Source organism: Schistocerca nitens, chromosome 5 (genome assembly GCF_023898315.1).
Source record: "Schistocerca nitens isolate TAMUIC-IGC-003100 chromosome 5, iqSchNite1.1, whole genome shotgun sequence".
Lineage (NCBI taxonomy): Eukaryota > Metazoa > Arthropoda > Insecta > Orthoptera > Acrididae > Schistocerca > Schistocerca nitens.
In genome coordinates this window covers 581067059-581086380 of record NC_064618.1, presented here as the reverse complement: position 1 = coordinate 581086380, position 19322 = coordinate 581067059, and the positions used below count along the sequence as shown (strand labels likewise).

The 19322-nt window shown below is 41.0% G+C and overlaps 1 protein-coding gene across 2 annotated transcripts in view; it reads right to left on the bottom strand.

Annotated features, from left to right (window-relative positions):
• The window catches only part of LOC126259948 (uncharacterized), a 279616-nt gene that overhangs the window by 142285 nt on the left and 118009 nt on the right, over positions 1–19322 (bottom strand). For both annotated transcript variants that reach the window (XM_049957053.1, XM_049957051.1), the window contains exon 8: positions 5120–6172. In XM_049957053.1, coding sequence (XP_049813010.1) covers positions 5120–6172 — 1053 coding nt within the window. The remainder of the gene's footprint in view (positions 1–5119; positions 6173–19322) is intronic.

Below are 19322 nucleotides of genomic sequence, written 5' to 3'. Positions count from 1 at the left end.
TTAGTGACAAATGCTACAAGGATTGATGATGAAAACAAATTTACTTGACAATATGTAATTATGATGTATGAAGATGTACAAGAGAGTTAAGACATAATATCACTGAAGAGGTCAAAGGAATCTTAATTAAAATGAACATTTTCAATCTTCTTTCACTTTCTGTTATCTGTTGTGTGTTCTCAAATGAGCTGCACATTAAGGAGTGTCTTCCTGAATAATTCATGACAAAATTTGTACATTTTATTAAAATATACTTCAAGCAAGTTTGAAATATTGTCTCTGAGTTATTTAAAAAGCAGTATGCAAATATTAATCAGCGACACGAGAGAATAATCCACAGCTAAAAAGTTCGATTAGCTTGTATTAGAATTGCAGACAGCATGAAATCATTATTAGAAGAATAGCAAAGTCTACCATCTCCAAGGAAAAGAAAAAATTTGATAAGGTAATCTTTACTGGATGCCAGTTATAGTCCAAGCTATGTGACTTGTGAAAATACAGTAAGAGATGTTAAATCCAACTATCATCCTCATAATATTAATCTTCCCTGTGAGAAAAGCTCTTTCTTTCTCTCTACAATTAATAATACAAATATTTCACTGGTAACATGAAAGCAGCAATAACATGTTCAGATGATTACTAGGAAGATATTTACGTCATGCTAATATAATTTTATAACAAGGAAATAATAATAAGAATTCCTGGTTAGACTGATATCGAAGGGTACTTGGAAGACTGAAACAATGTTTCCAGAATGAGTGTTCACTCTGCAGCAGAATGTGCACTGATTGGAAACTTCCTGTGGATTAAAACCATATACTGGACTGGGACTCGAACTGCCTTTCACGGGCAAGTGCTCTAGTGACTTGTGTTATCAAAGCACGACTCACAACCTGCCTTCACAGCTTCACTTCTGCCATATAATGTTTTTATACAAGCAACCAGGTATTTTAATTTTCCCATCTGCAAGTTAGGAGTAAGAGTGTCTCAGTACTAGTGTGTTAGGATACTGAGTAGAGTACCAAGAAAGAGGACCTACACTTGTAATAAGGTGTGGGATAGAGTGGAGTATACTCTATACAGGGACACCACCTCTGTAGAAAAAAGGGGGACGTGTACCTGAGGAATGAGGTGGTGGTGGTGTGAGGGGGGGGGGGGGGGGGGGGTGAACAATTTAATTTTACTAATAATTAAATTTTTGAGACCTACTCCAATATTGTGCAGAGCAGAATCAAGCTTATCTGATTTGTAGATTGTTAAGAAAGATAAATAAATAGGAAAATATTTGAAATTGAAGTGTGTCTGATTTGTGTGATAAAAATAATAGAGGTTAAGAAGATAAAGGAATTATGGTATTAACACTATGTGAAAGTTTAAGATTTCTTAATATTCAGAATGTAGTTTCACCCGATTAAAATAAAACTCATTCTGAAATGGAGGCGTGGCCAGTGTCTATTACTTTACTCATTATAGGTCTAATTTTGAAGACTCTTTCTTGTACACGAATGCAAATTGCAAGCAGTAATATAGTGGCTATTAGTGTTCAATTATTCGTCATTGCAAGGCAACTTTAGATGCAAAGGTGCATTATTCCAACTATAGTGTACTTGCCATTATGGTTCAAATACTGGTGAAAATTACGCTATATGCAAATGTACAGGCACATTACTTTGACTATAATGCAGTTTACATTAATTTTCTAGTGGCTGTCAGGATAAAACAATAATGTGTGCAAATGGGAAGCTGATCATTCCCAACATAAAGACAGTTGCTACTACCACTGTAATATAACAGTGTTCATAGAGTTGTATTTACAATAAAATTGGTGTGTGTGTGTGTGTGTGTGTGTGTGTGTGTGTGTGTGTGTGTGTGTGCGTGCACGGTCTTATGCAGGAAGGTGTGGAGTGATATGCATTGATACACAGCACTCCAGAAGATTGGTGCCGATTACTATGTGTTCTTACCACCAAATATACTCGCAACTGAGGGAAAACTGCAGATGTTGTATGGGGTTGTTATTTTTATTTGCTTGTGTCATTTAAAACTGGAGTTCTTATGTTATTTGGTGAAAGTTAAAATAGTGTTGTAGCTTTCCTTAACAGTAATGGAAGTACAGATGGAGTACAAGATAAAAATCGAAGGGCAGCACGATCAGGAATGAAAAAGAAGAAATACTGAAGTAGTATTTCAATGTTGCCCTGACACAATCTGCTAGCAAAGAACAGCTCCAATGTCAATGATTTAGCTCAATACAAGAAATACGGCAGAATATTACAGAAAGTAATCCAGACATCTAAGCAAGTGCATTATGAAAATAAGATAGCAACATATGGCAACAAAATAAAAGCAATATGGGAGTGAAAGAGGAGACTGGTGGAACTAAAAAGGAACAGGAGTTGATAGCTTTAAGAGTGAGTGATAGGTTGCTGACGGTTGGGTGTAGTGTGTCAAATCTCTTTAACAAGTGCTTTATATCCATTACTTATAGCATGTGATTTTCAGGGTTAGTAAATACTATCCTACAATACCTGAAACCAGCCTTTACATGTAACTTCAGTTACATGAATTACTGCACTCACTTCACCAAAAGACATAACATCCATCACAAAATATTTAAAATCAAAGGATACTAGTGGTTATGATGAAATACCAACGAAATTTAAGTGTATTCTTATGAATTTAATAAAATCTTAAATTAATGATATGATTATAATACAGGGAAACATTCCATGTAGGAAAAATATATCTAAAAACAAAGATGATGTGACTTATCAAATGAAAGTGCTGGCAGGTCGACAGACACACAAACAAACACAGACATACACACAAAATTCTAGCTTTCGCAACCAACGGTTGCTTCGTCAGGAAAGAGGGAAGGAGAGGGAAAGATGAAAGGATGTGGGTTTTAAGGGATATGGTAAGGAGTCATTCCAATCCCGGGAGCGGAAAGACTTACCTTGGGGGAAAAAAGGACAGGTATACACTCGCACACACATACATATCCATCCGCACATACACAGAAGAAAGGGAATACCTGACAGATTAAAACAGTGTGCTGGACCGAGACTCGAACACGGGACCTGTGTATGTGCGGATGAATATGTGTGTGTGTGCGAGTGTATACCTGTCCTTTTCTCCCCAAAGGTAAGTCTTTCCGCTCCCGGGATTGGAATGACTCCTTACCCTCTCCCTTAAAACCCACATCCTTTCATCTTTCCCTCTCCTTCCCTCTTTCCTGATGAAGCAACCGTTGGTTGCGAAAGCTAGAATTTTGTGTGTATGTTTGTGTGTCTGTCGACCTGCCAGCACTTTCATTTGGTAAGTCACATCATCTTTGTTTTTAGATATATAATAAAATCTTAAGTTATACATATATCCAGTCTTATCACTGGATATTTCCTGATTGGTTGAAATATGCTATCATTAAACCTAATTTAAAGAAAGGGGATAAGAAATGGCATCAAACTACAGACCAGTTTCACTTCTGCCAGCATTCTCGAAAACTTTAGAAAAGTTTATATATACCTGACCACAAGTAACATCTGTGCAAAGCGTAGTTCAGATTTCTGAAGGTTTCCAAAACTGAAAACACTATTCATACATACAGTGAGAATTTGCTTAATTCATTAGGTAATAAATTACAAGCACAGATATTTTCTGTGATTTGTCTAAGGAATTTGACTGCATGAATTAACTCCCTTAAAAAAAAAAAAAAACGGTTGGTCACTGGCAATGCTGCAGAACTGTTCACATATCACAAACAGGAAACAATGGGCACCAGTACAAAAGACCGATGAATTAAGCTATCAGTCATTATCATATAAAGAAGAAATTACATGTTGTGTCCCACAAGGGCCCATCTTGGACCACTGCTTTTTCTTTTGTACATCAATGACATCTCATTAGTTACATCACTAGATGTAAAAGTTCCACCCCCCCTCCCCTCCCCCACAGATGAGACAGTTACTGTGTATATAGCAAATCGAGCATAGTTTTGAAAAGAGCAGCCAATATTATTTTCATGGATGTTAATAAATAGTATATAGCCTACTTACTGTCATTTAACTTTGAAAAGACACATTGCATGCAGTTCAGAACATGTAAGAGGTTTACACGCACAGTATGAAGAAGCACAGAAAAGAGATGCCGACAGTGTTAAATTCTTGGGATTAAAACTTGATAGTAAATTTAGCTGGGAGGAGCACACTGCAGAACTGCTGGAATGCGTACACAAATCATTATTGGCAATGTGAGTGTTATCAGACATAGGTGACATAAAAGTCAGAAATAGGAGAGGCAATGTAATTGGAGTAGGAACTGCAAAAGGGGCTATAACTCTAGAGTGGGAATAGCAAAGGACTTCTAACACCGTGAGTAGCAGAAAAGTGATGAGATTGTTATAATTCTGTATGAGTTGACTGAATGTAGTTTTTGGTTCAGTTAAGTTACACTCTTACAATGCTCCTATACTCTGTGACACAGACACTACGTTTATGATTCCAGAAGAAATAAATCTGAAGATTAACTGAATTTGCCTGTATATTTATTATTCAGAAAGAGGTGTTAGCAAACACTTTAACTTATTTAGTTTGGCAATACTGTATTTAAAATATTCGACAAGAGTAGAGATGCTAAGGTAGAAAATCTTGCAACATATGGGAAAAAAAGGAAAACTATGCACTTCAAGTATTAGCAATCATGCTCTCAAAAAAAGGAAGAAAACTTGTTTGCGTCAAAGAATATTTATAGGTACAAACAAGGAATCTTTTCTGACACAGCTGATCAGATGGAATCATGACAATATTAGGAACAAATAGAATATATTTTAATTAGGGAGTGGACTCAATGAAGCCATTATTAACAGGAGACTACCTCTCAAAATAAACAAGTTGGGGTGGGTCAATCAGGTTTAATGAATATGCGTGCACTGTAAAAGGCAAATGCTTAATGTATGGAGATCAGAAGAAGAAGAAGAAGAAGAAGGAGTCAGATTCTATTTCCGTAGCATTAACCACTATATGTGTCAAGTCTGAATTCTACAAGTATCTTGCACTTCAGTTTTTATCCTCCATGTTAACCACAGTTTAGAATAAAGATACAACCATGGCATCTTACTTACCTTTCAGCCTTGGAAATGATGAGATTCTCTATCTCCTTGCACTTGTTTTTCGCTGGTGATGTTAGTTTCTCTTCTTGAATCCCAAGTACTATAACTTCTTGTTTTTCAGTTCTACTCCTCATTTTCACTGCTGTGGAGTATAATGTTTCCGAATGAACTGCAGTTTCATTATTGAAAGAATCACCCTTTGAAGTTTGTGATCTAATACAGAAAGTTGAAGCAATACCTGCATCTCCCACCCCACCATCAATGGTCATTCTGATTTTAGCACTTTCTCTTGTTGATGTGAAGTCTCTGGCAGTCTTTGCTGATTGAGAACACTCTGTGATACACTGCACAGCTGGGCAGACAAGTGCACCACATGCTGCTGCAGCACAGTCTCCGACACTTAACGTTACTGAAGGTACATTTAGGGCTCTGTCCACCGATGGTGTGTGTTGTTCAGTACCTTGTACGACAGGAAGACAATCTTGAGCTGTATTTGTAACTGAACAGGAGCCTTGAACAACATTTGGTGTCGGCTGGCTTTGTATATAGCTGCAAGAAGCATTAGCCTCACACGAAACGACAACTTCCAGTGTCTCACATGGGAGACTGACTTCCCTGAAGTTGCTATCAGCACGATGTTTTTCTTCAGGCTCCTGTGACTTGTTTACTTCTGATGTTACATTCTGCATTTCATTAACATCTGATCTGCCTATTGAATTATTATCATCACTGAACTGTTGATTGTCCATTTCCTTTCCAGAGTTGGAATTTTTATTTTCTTGCACGGATTGTTTTAAACATTTGCTATTACAAGAACTTACTAAATAAAATTCTGACACAGCGTCCTGTTCTCTGTTCTTGATGAGGTAATTTGATGTATTATTCTTGACAACTGTTATCCTTTCCCTTGCTTCCGGAAGCTTTATTTTTGTGTTCAAATATCTGTCACTCATTCTGAAGTCCATTTGACTGCTGTCACAAGTCACATTTTGTCCTATTTCTTCACTCCTACTAGACAGGTCGTCAAGTCTAGCAGCTTCCACATCTGGATCTTGGGCAGGGAAGCTGTGAAGGGAAAATGACCAAAAAGCAATTAAGAATTGCAAACTGTCAAGCTACACCACTACTGCAAGAAAAGGTAGTTATCACTGTGGGAGAACAAAATAGAAAATTAATATTACAAAGCAGCCATGAAAATAAATGAACACTAACAGTAAAGGCAAAATTATGGAACCATTGTTTACGTGACTAGATACGATACACAGTCGTAATTGAAAAGATAACTCAGGAATTCCTCAAATGTGTTCATCACTAAATATATAAACCTGCCAATCCTTGGGACGATGGGCTCTGTGTCGCCTTAAAAAATATTGGTCCAACTGGCCTACCTAGTTGTATCTTGTAAGGGCTTATACACAGAGTTACAGTGAAAGCTGCAATGATTTGTGAGGAAAATGGGACCCACTGCTCTTCACCACAGTTCCCAAAGCAGCAGTAGTCACCCTTTCTCTTGGCATTAGTTGAAAAAGAAGCTTCCATCTTAAAATATGATAACTTTTAGGAGAATGAAAAACTCCACTATACAGGGTGTTAGAAAAAGGTACGGCCAAACTTTCAGTAAACATTCCTCACACACACAGAAAGAAATATGTTATGTGGACATGTGTCTGGAAACGCTTACTTTCCATGTTAGAGCTCATTTTATTACTTCTCTTCAAATCACATTAATCATGGAATGGAAACTCACAGCAACAGAACATACCAGCGTGACTTCAAACACTTTGTTACAGGAAATGTTCAAAATGTCCTCCGTTAGTGAGGATACATGCATCCACCCTCCGTCGCATGGAATCCCTGATGCGCTGATGCATCCCTGGAGAATGGCGTATTGTATCACAGCCATCCACAATACGAGCACAAAGAGTCTCTACATTTGGTACCGGGGTTCAAATGCCCCCATAAATGAAAGTCAAGAGGGTTGGGGGTCAGGAGAGCGTGGAGGCCATGGACTTGGTCTGCCTCTACCAATCCATCGGTCACCGAATCTGTTGTTGAGAAGCGTACGAACACTTCGACTGAAATGTGCAGGAGCTCCATCGTGCATGAACCACATGTTGTGTCGTACTTGTAAAGGCACATGTTCTAGCAGCACAGGTAGAGTATCCTGTATGAAATCACGATAACGTGCTCCATTGAGTGTAGGTGGAAGAACATGGGGCCCAATCAAGACATCACCAACAATGCCTGCCCAAACGTTCACAGAAAATCTGTGATGATGACGTGACTGCACAATTGCGTGTGGATTCTCGTCAGCCCACACATGTTGATTGTGTAAATTTACAATTTGATCACGTTGGAATGAAGCCTCATCCGTAAAGAGAACATTTGCACTCAAATGAGGATTGACACATTGTTGGATGAACCATTTGCAGAAGTGTACCCGTGGAGGCCAATCAGCTGCTGATAGTGCCTGCACACGCTGTACATGGTACGGAAACAACTGGTTCTCCCGTAGCACTCTCCATACAGTGACGTGATCAATGTTACCTCGTACAGCAGCAACTTCTCTGACATTGACATTAGGGTTATCGTCAACTGCACGAAGAATTGCCTCGTCCATTGCAGGTGTCCTCGTCGTTCTAGGTCTTCCCCAGTCGCGAGTCATAGGCTGGAATGTTCCGTGCTCCCTAAGACGCTGATCAATTGCTTCGAACGTCTTCCTGTCGGGACACCTTCGTTCTGGAAATCTGTCTCAATACAAACGTACGGCGCCACTGCTATTGCCCCGTGCTAATCCATACATCAAATGGGCATCTGCCAACTCCGCATTTGTAAACATTGCACTGACTGCAAAACCACGTTCGTGATGAACACTAACCTCTTGATGCTACGTACTGATGTGCTTGATGCTAGTACTGTAGAGCAATGAGTCGCATGTCAACACAAGGACCGAAGTCAACATTACCTTCCTTCAATTGGGCCAACTGGCGGTGAATCGAGGAAGTACAGTACATACTGACGAAACTAAAATGAGCTCTAACATGGAAATTAAGCGTTTCCGGACACATGTCCACATAACATCTTTTCTTTATTTGTGTGTGAAGAATGTTTCCTGAAAGTTTGCCCGTACCTTTTTGTAACACCCTGTATAAATCAACATGAATTCCACATCTGAGATCTTGTGAAATTCAGTTCATTCTGATATCCAGAGCACTGACGACAATGACACCTAGGTTAATGCTGTGTTCACATTTGATACAACTCTGCATTGTCATTCAGTCCAAAATACAAGCTTACCAATTCTTGAATCAATTTTTTGATTGGACTTTGATGCAAGCAGAACTCAACATATTGCTTTTAACTTAGCAGAATCAACAGATGTAAAATGTAATTTCAGGAGTACCCAAGGAAGTGTGGTAGGACTATTACTGTTTATATTAATGATCTAGTGGAAGCTCCACGAGGCTGTTTCCAGACTACAGAGTTTTCTATAGGAAGATAGCAGCAACTGTTTCTTAATTGCATGAATACCTACAGAGGAACGATAATTGGTGCAGGGACTGGCAACTGACCATGAACATAAATAAATGTAATGTTTTGCAACACCTACTATTTTTGATAAATGATAAATCTCAGTAAACAGCAACTAACACAAAATACCTGGGAGAAGCAACCTGGAATGAGCTAAAATGAAATGACCATATACAACAAATTGTAGGAGGAGCAGACGCTAATCTGAGGTTTATTGAAAGAATCTTAAAGCAATGTAAAATATCATGAAAGAAGTGGGTTACAAAATAAGTTGTTTAACTTATTTTTCTGAGTGTTGCTTACTAGTTTGGGAGCCTTAACAGCTTGAATTAATAGAAAAGACTGAGAAGATACATGAAAGAGAGGTGTATTTGGTTGCGGGATGACTTACTCAAGGGATCATTAAGTCAGCGCATGAGCGCTATGGAGATACTCAACATACTCAGTTGGTAGACACTACAGGAGAGGTGTTGTGCATTGTGAACAGGTTTATTATTTAAATTGTGAGAGAGAATGTTTCAGGAAAATTGGGACAACATACTGCTTCCTCAGACAAATGTTTCACAAAATGACCACAATGAGAAAATCAGTGATGATACGGAGGTTCGCCAACAATCATTCTGCTCAAGCACCATTCGAGACTTGAACAGCGACGAGAGGTAAAAGATAGTTGTACCAAAAGTACCTTCTGCCACACACTGTAAAGTGGCTTGCAGGGTATAAATGTAGATGTGGATGGCAAAGGTGACAAGAATTAAATAGTAATGGGAATGGGAAACTGTAATGCAGATGTTGGTGAAGGTCAGTGACGTAGCGTGATGGGAGACTTAGTCTCCCATGTATTTGTGCTTAAAGAAGATGAAATATTAATTCATAACAAAAATATAAACAACTTTCTAATAAGAGCTCTGCATGTGCGAAGACAACTGATTTGTAGCCCGCGTCACCCCCTGAGTATTGGTGTATTTGCCTGCTTGAGACTCAACTGCTCTCTGTCTCTGCCCCCCTTCCCTTAGCTGGCTGTGTGCACCTGCACTTTAGTGGCATTCTTGGCTCCCCACATCTTCCCCTCTTCTACGAAGGCTGGTGCACTGCACTTGCTAGCAGGTATCGAGACTAGTCTCTGCCGCTTCTATGCTGGCTTTTTAACACAGGAGTGAACAGTCGCGTGATTTGTGTTCATAGTCATTCTTTGTGTGATTTTAGTGCATATTTTCATTGTGTCACCACCATGAGTGAGCCAGCAACTGAACACCTTATAGAATTTTTTATTAAAAATGCCTTTTACTACATTAATGTACAAAAAAGTGTGAACTAAAAGAACAAACGACCTACTCCTTTACTCAGTGTAGTTTTATGCAAAAAAAAAAAAAAAAAAAAAAAAAAAACTTTTCAGACAGCCTCGTATGAAAAGTATACTTGGCTGACTGTGAATGCAGTTAATAACAGTTATGTTGTTATATATGTCTTCTGTATGGTGGTGATAAGGAATGGTGCAATGAGGGCATTTTTACAATAAAGAACTTTGAAAGGAAAGCACAAAAGCATCAGATATCAAAATGTCACCTGCAGAACAAAGAATCATTTCAGTTATTGGGCAAAAGTAGAATTGAGCACGCCCTTTCTGAAGCCGCTTGTCTGACAGCAATAAAATACAACGAACAAGTTGTATCCAACAGGAGAGTATTGGCTCGTCTTATTCAGGCAATTGTATTTCTTTTTAAACAAGAACTGGCCCTTTGCACCCATCAAGAAGATGAATCCTCCAGCAACAAAGGTAACTATCTAGAATTGTTGGATTTACTAGCTCGAGGAGAGCAGTTAATCCGATACCATCTGTCATCATCTTCAACCTTTAAATAAACTTCTCCAGATATACAGAAGGATGCAATAGAGATTATAACTCTGGCAGTTAATGAGAAAATAAAAGCTGAAATTCAGAACTGCAATTTCATTTCAATTCAGGCTGATGAAACATTAGGTGTGTCATGCAAGAGTCAAATGAGTATAATATTCAGATACTGTATTGCAGACAAAATTGAGGAAAGATTCGTTGGATTTTGTGATGTTTCTGGAGATAAAACTGCTGCAGGTTTGTCAAACATTGTTCATGCACTACTGAAAGAATGGAATGTGGAAGGAAATGTGGTTAGTCAAACACATGATGGTGCTTCAGTAATGGCAGGCAGAGAAAGAGGACTACAACAATTGGTGAAGCAGTTCTGTCCCTATGCGCTGTTAATTCATTGTTATGCACACCAACTGAATTTGGTACTGTTACATGCCTCCAAAGCCATACGACAGGTATGCGTGTTTGTAAGTGATCTTACTGTATTCCATTCGTTTTTCAGCAAATCATCAAAACAAACTGTATTGCTAACTCAGAAAGGATTTAAACTGCCACATGCAAGCAATACTCACTGTAACTTTCATTTCAGGGCATTGTCAACAATATCTAGTCATTTCTCAGGGCTATATAGTGTTTTTAATTATATAATTGATGATACAGACTCTCAGTGGGACCCAGAATCCTTGATCTGTGCTGTGGGCAATGAAACGACGGATGGATGATCCTATGTTTGTCTACTTGGTTTGTTTCTACCATGCATGCTTTGTTTATGTTGATCATCTCTTTAATCTTCTTCAGTCAAAAGCTGTCAGAATAATTGCTTGCCACGACAAAATAAGTACTGTTTTGAGAAACTTAGGACAACCAAGAAGGGAAACATTTGTTGATGAATGCATTAAATGCAGCTTGTGTTTGAATGGCTACTCATCATTCTGTGACAGTCAAAAGATTTCTCTGAAGGCACTAACTTACGAGATACTGGATTTGCAAATTGTTCAGATGGAAAGAAGATTTCAAGACTTTCCCCAAATTCAGTTTGTTGAACTTTTGAACGAACAGTGTTTCCCAAACTATCAAAAAGAAATCCCAAAGTTGAAACTGCATCAGTTATTAGAACGGTACCATTTTTTCAAACAAGAACAACTTGAAAATGAACTGTGTAACTTATACGCTGATGAGAAAAAACACTTATCTCCAAAGACCTTCTTAAAGCACATTTCAACAATGATTTATACTCTATATAATAGAGGGAAACATTCCACGTGGGAAAAATATATCTAAAAACACAGATGATGTGACTTACCGAAGTGCTGGCAGGTCGATAGACACACAAACAAACACAAACACGTTTGTGTTTGTTTGTGTGTCTATCGACCTGCCAGCACTTTCGTTCGGTAAGTCACATCACCTGTGTTTTTAGATATATGATTTATACTCTGTTTATTAAGAAACAACGGAGTTCCTGCATTTGGTTTTTACCCTACCCGCAACTACAGAAAGCAGTGAATGAAGCATGAGTACTCAAATGAGTGAAGAATTATTTAAGGAATTCAATGTCCTACGCCCAGCTGTCATGTTTAAGCAAGTTAGCAATAGAAAAGACACTACTTGGAGAGCTATCCAGTGATCAGATCTTTGTAGACCAAACTACCTCACTGGTGAAGGTACGGGAAAGAAAGTAATGGTAGAGTATGCAACTGGTAAATAAAATGAGCATGAGAAAGATCTATAGAATTCTGTACTGGACACCAGTTAGTTGTTACTAATCTTTTTGAAATGTGTTGCAAAGGAGTATTAGGCTGTATGGTTGCATGATTTAATGGTGATCGAGATGGAGAAAATTTTCTTGAGTTTCTTGTTGTGTCGTGTTTTGTATTATTTCTTTGAAAGAACCATGAAAAGGGTCCACAACCTATAGTAGATATTCAAATAAATGGGCACAATACACTTTAACTAAATTAATACAGCACATGGGTGGCATAATACTTTTAATGTGTCTTTTGGTGTCCCAAATACACATCATGCATGTGCTGTTAACATAATTAAAGCATATTGTGCCGCTTTCATTGAATTTCTGAAGTATGTTATGGACCCAGTCAGTGATTTTTTTCAAAGAATTTGATTCTTGAAAATGTACAGTTCTCAGTCTTTTAGCTGTTCTGCTGTATGTAGATAAATTCAACGATTTTCTAGGCCTTTTTTATTTGTAAACAAAACGAAATTTAATGATTGGACTCTCAAATCTCACAGAAAACTTAATAAATTCATTTTCCTAGCAAAGACTACAATAAAACCTACTGAAAGAAGCAAAGCTTTGTTGTTAAGTTTTTAATAAACACAGAAAAGTCAGTAACCAAGTAGTTTTGTTTATATTCTTAAAGATAATTTGGTTTTGTCTTGCTTTAGGGAGCTAAAAAACAACTATACGTCATTTCCAATAGACATGATAGAAGGCAGTTAAAAACAGGGATGTGGAAAAAGGGCTAAAAAAGACACCATACAGAAACGGAAGTCCAAAACTAAAAATTGAATGGCCTTCGCCATATTGCTTTGGCAGATAAAACAGCAGATAAATTAGACAGCAAACCCAAGTGGGAACATAAACGGTTAAAAAATGGGCATTCCATCAGGAAATGGCGAACAGTTAAAACTTCGGCGGAATGTGTACAAAGTGGTGGGGTAGCGCCACTTAGTAAATGGCGATGGCTAAAAAGGCAATGCACAGTATGCTGCCAAGTTAAAATAACCTCGGTGGAAGGTCGTCCAAGCCGTTGGGAGCGGATTAATAAGCCGGAAGTTATTCTGTGAAGGGAGGACCATTGGCAATGCCAAAGGGACACCACCTCCTGACAGATGGCAACACACAGATCATCGAAGGGAATATAGGTACTTGCGGGCTGAGGTATGAGGGCTGCAGCCTTTGCAGGAACCTCGTTTCCTGAAAGACCGACATAACCAGGAACCCAAAGAAACATCGCACTAGCTTCACCAAGAGTGAGCAAGTGACAGTTTTCCTGGACCTGCTGCACTAAGGGATGGGCAGTGTACAGCGTACATCGACTTTGAAGGGCACTGAGTGAGTCTGAGCATAGGACACAATTTACTCCATAGCCTGATACAAGGTGAAGAGCTCGGCTGTAAATACTGAGGAGTGTGCCGGAAGTCAATATCAAAAGACACGGGTGCCAATGAACAAGGCATACCTGACCCCACGGACAGCCCGAGAGCCATTAATGTATACAAAGACACTATCGTGAAGGTCGCGAAACTGAAGGTGACTGACCGAGGCTGGAGTAGTTCATGAAGCCAAGGTGGTGAAGGGTTCACACCCACTGGGAAAGTTGCAGGTAGTGTGAAGGTAAGCTGCTATAGCAAGTGCCAAAAGTGGACTCCAGGTGGTAACAGAGAAGAGGGACGAGTTCCACAATGACAATTGAAGGAATCATCAAAGGAGGTGGCATAGTATGGGTGGCCACACATGACAAACAAACAGCAAGCATACCTGCTGAAGAGAAAGTCACGGCAGTAGGACAGTGGTAGTTCAGCAGATTCAGCATACAGACACTAAACTGGGCTGGTGTAAAAGGCACCCATGGCCAAATGGATGACGTGATGATGGATAGTGTTGAGACTGCATATAGTGTTGAGACTGCGTGAGAGGGATGAGCTTGTAGATGCATAAACAAAGCACCCATAGTCGAGTTTCGAACGGACAAGTGACCGGTACAAACGGAGGAGGGTGGTTTGATCGGCACCCCAGGAAGTACCATTGAGGACACGTACAACATTGAGGAATCGCGTACAGTGGGCTGCCAGGTAAGATACATGGGAGGACAAAGACAGTTTCCTATCGAGCATGAGGACCAGGAATTTCGTAGTTTCAACGAATGGAAGGGCAACAGGCCCAAGACGTAAAGATGGCGGGAAACCACTTGCGTCACCAGTAATTCATACAGATGGTTCTGTCAGTGGAAAAGCGAAAGCCATTGTTGATGCTCCAGGAGTAAAGACAATCTAGACATCGCTGAAGACGCCGCTCAGTGAGACAGGTCCATGCAGAACTGCAAAATCGTCAACAAAAGGGGAGCCGGATGCCCGGCAGGAGACAGGCCAAAGAGGACTACACACAGGACGAAACCCTGAGGCACACCATTTTCCTGGGTAAATGTGTCCGACAAGGCAGAATCCACATGCACCTTGAAAACTCGATCTTTTAAAATACCTGAAGGAATCAGGGCAGGTGGCCATGGAAGCCCCACATGTAAAGAGTACAGAGGATAGCAGTTCTTCAGCAGGTCAGCCACAGTCTGGGATTTCCACAGAAACCATTCATGACATGGGTGGACAAAGTAACGAGGTGGTGAACTGCAGAACACGGCACTCGAAATCCACACTGTGCACTCATCAGTAAATAGTGAGACTCGAGCCACCATACCATCCGGGCATGAATAATATGTTCCATCACCTTGCTCATGCAGCTGGTAAGAGATGCGGCAGTAGCCAGAAGAAAGATTTTTATCCTTACCGGGCTTAAGTATGGGTATGACGGAGATTTCACGCCAGCGTCCAGGAAATGTGCCCTCTGTCCAGATGCAGTTGTGCGTGTTAAGCAGAAAGTGCTCGCCCGCAAGAGAAAAGTGCTGCAACATCTGAACGTGGATGGTTTCTGGCCCTGGGGCGGAGGATCAGGATGAACTGAGAGCATGATCTAGCTCCCACATAGTAAAGGCAGCATTGTAGCACTCATGATTCGGAGAAGATAAGGCTATTGCAAGAGCCTCTTTCACTCGTTTCCGATGGAGGAAGGCACAGTCATAGTGGGAAGAGCTCAAAAGTTCCGCAAAATGGTGGCCCAAGGTGTTGGAGATAGCAATAGGGTCCACGATAACATCATCTGCTACTGTGGGGCTGGAAATTGGTGAATGGATCTTGGTCCCAGAGAGCCGTTGGAGGTTGGCCCACACGACAGAGGAAGGGGTGGAACTGTTAAAAGAACTAGTAAATGAAATCCAGCTAGCTCGTTTGCTATCCTGAAGAACGCGATGACACTTTGCATGCATCTGTTTATAATGAATGCAGTTTGCCATTGTAGGATGACGGTTAAAAATGCGGAGAGCATGTCTCCATGCGCGAATTTTTGTCGCAGCATGCCTCAGTCTACCAAAGGACTGGGACACAATGTGGTAAAGAGGAAGTGCAAGGAATGGAACATTCTGTAGCAGTAAGGATAATGTTGGTGAGATATTCCACTTGGTCATCACAACTGGAGAAATCGTTTTCTTCGAAGGTTGCCAGGGAGGAATAAAGCTGCCATTTGGGTGTGCATGCGAATGGGGTAGGAGTCAGCATACAGAGAGCACACGGGAAATGGTTGCTCGAGTAGGTGTCAGAAAGAACAGACAACTCAAGACAACGGGCAAGCTGGTCAGTGCAGAAGGATAGGTCCAAATGGGAATAGGTGTATGAGGAGTCAGTAAGGAAAGTGGGTGCTCCAGTGTTAAGGCAGAAGAGGTTAAGTTGGTTAAGAAGGTCAACCAAGAGTGCACCTCTCTGACAGGTCATGGGAGAACCCTCAAGGGGATGACGCGCATTAAAGTCATCGAGTGGGGCGCAATTTTGTTTCCTGAAGGCAGAGTACAAGGGGACGTTGCAACGCTAAAAGCAGCCGTAAATCCTCTTTGTGGGACCAAAAGCCACGATTGTTCCATTGGAGGACAGTCATGAGGAGGAAGAGATGTAGGGGTGTCAACTTGGCGGCCACCGAGTGACAGCCGGTGTAGTCGCTATTAGAGGGCACAGGAGGAGAACGATCCTGCTCCATGGGGTCCACAGAAACATCGGCTTGCTTGTGCAGTCATTCCATGGAGTCCAACACTGAAAAACGGTTGGCGGTGCGTACCGGCGATACAGAGGCCAGCTGGGCTAAGGTACCAGTGGTGACATCGTCGAAGAGGATCTTCGAGTTGGCGAAGGAGAAGACCGTTTGTCTTAGGTGGACTTCTTCAGAGCCTTTCCAGTTAGATGAAGACTGGTGCTGTTTGGCTGGAAAGACAGAGGAAATCTACACAGGAGAACTCCTTCTGCCCTTTACGGCCTACCGGTTGTGTAGCTGGAGGCTTCACCCCTTGAGGCGAGAGTTTGACGGGTGCTGCACAGCTGGACGGGGTGATTTCACAACCTCAGAGCGGAATTTGAGGTTGCATGTCTGCGTGGCCATGTCCTTCATGGAGCGTTCATGGAGTGAGGGGTAACAAGAACAGAACTATACCTGCCGGATGGGAGAACGCAGGATTTGCGACTAGCCAGTAACTTTCAGGCGACTGGGTAAGGCACTTTTTCCTTTACCTGGACCTCTTTGACAGCCCACTCATTAAGATACATGGGACAATCCCGAGAGGAGGCGGCATGGCCACCATTGCAGTTAATACAGTGGGGAGGAGCAGGTGGACAATCGCTGTCGTCTGCATCCCTACCACAGGTTACGAATTTGACTGGGTGTCGACAAGACAATCTGGTGTGGTTAAAACGATGACACTGGTAGCAGCGCATTGGGTTCAGAATGTACTGCTGGATTGTGGTAATTTCACAGCCTGCTTTGACCTTGGATGGCAGCACCACTCTATCAAAGGTGAGGAAAAGAGCGGGGTGGGCACTAAGGAGGAATCTACCTTTCTCATTACATGATGGACGGCAATGACACCCTGATCAGAGAGGTAAGATTGGATTTCCGCCTTGGTTAGACCATCGAGCAGCCTGGTGTAAATTACGCCACAGGAAGAATTCAAAGTTATATGGGCCTCGACACGAACAGGGTAGCCATAAAGAAGCGAGGCAGCAAGCAGCTGTTGTACTTGAGAATGAGAAGTAGTCTCCAGAAGCAAAGTGTCATTCCGTAAACGAGAGCAGGATTTCACAGCGCCAGCAACTGCATCAATACCTTTCTGAATAATAAACAGATTTACTGTGGCGAAAGACTGATCATATTACTGTGGCAAAAGACTGACCATCTTCAGTATGTGAGACCATGAGGAACCATGGTGCAGCAGGAAGGTTCTTTGAATCACTAGTGTCATTTTGTTTACGTTTTGTAGATGTGGATTGTGAAGATGAGTGACTCATCGCGAGGAAATCCCCCATGATTGCCAGCATCTTCGATGGCGTGCTCCTTCCAACTGGGGGGCCCCCTTCACAAGGGGGCACACCCGCCTTAGGTGATTGTTCACACCTCAGGCCATTTTTTTTTTTTTTTTAAATTGTCCAATTTTGATAAAATAAAGCCTAACGTTGCTCCATTGCTCCAAGCTACACTCTATTTACAGGTGAGAATCACATGAAAATTCATCTAGTACAGGGCTTAACAACTGGCCGGTTTTGAGCGCGAGTACTCGCGTCTGCTCAGGCACGTGCTCGCGAGCAGGTGCAAGGTCGCGGAGTAGGGAGGGAGGGAGGGAAATGCGCGCGTACGTTTGAACAGGGCCGCAGCGTGCCTATTGAATTCGCGCCGACTGTGTAACGTTTAAAGTACTACGATCAGCTGTAACAGTCACTTCGCAAGTTAAGAATCATGTCATGTCGCCGTTGTGTAACCCCAACCATGTTTTCGCAGTTCAGCCCCCACTGGGAGGAATTGTATCTGTTTACAGTAAAAGATGGTGTTGCAAAATGTTTAGTACGTCACAAAACGCTGAATTCTTTTAGGAAATTTAATTTGCAGCGACATTATATGTCGTACCACGCCAAAGACTACGGAAGTGGAAAATATGATGGACCAGATCGTGCACAGAAAGTTATTAAACTTAAAAGGAAGCTATCCGAAGAATATCTGGACGACGAAGAAAAATCAACTGAGGCAGCTCTCAGAGTGAGTTACAAAATTGCTTTACTTTTAGCAAAATCCCTGCGCCCCTTCACTGATTGCGATTTAATAAAAGAATGTTTGGTAGTTGCAGCGGAACATTTGTGTCCATCTCAAGTTGAACAGTTTCGGATTGTGCCATTATCTAACATGACCATTATGCGTCGCATACAAGACATGGCAGACGACGTCCAGAGCCAGCTTGCAAATATCTGTAAAGATTTTATGGCGTATTCTCTAGCTCTGGACGAAAGTGTTGATATCACTGGAACAGCGCAGCTTGCCATATTTATTAGAGGTGTTAATAGAGATCTTCAGGTGAGGGAGGAGCTCCTCGATGTAGTAGCCATGAAGAACACTACAACCGGAGGTGATATTTTAAGTAGTGTTGAAGAAAGTGTTGAAAATATAGGATTGTCGTGGAATTCTTTGGTTTCAGTGTCTACAGACGGTGCACCAGCGATGACAGGGAAAAAATCAGGTTTCATTGCGCTGTTGAAGGAGAAAATGAAAAAACTGACCGTGCCGAATGAAATAAGGGGCGTTCACTGTGTGATACACCAGGAAAACTTATGTGCAAAGAGTATCACTCTAAAAAATGTGATGAGTGTTGTTGTTCGTACAACCAATTATATAAGGAAGCATGGGCTACAACATAGGCAATTTAAAAGCTTTCTTGAGGATGTAGAAAACCAGTATGGTAGCCTGCCTTATTACAGAGGTGTCCGCTGGCTTAGTCGTGGCAAATTATTAAATAGAATTTTTGCCTATTAGATGAGATAAATATGTTCATGGAAATAAATAACGTGTGTTTCTGAATTGAAAGAGCCTTCATGGATATGTGATCTCGCGTTCTTAGCAGATTTAACTAGCCATCTGAATGCTTTGAAAATTTCACTGCAAGGTAAAAATCTGCTAATTACTCATTTCATAGATCGAATACGAGCTTTTAAAATGAAATTGACACTTTGGGTGAGTCA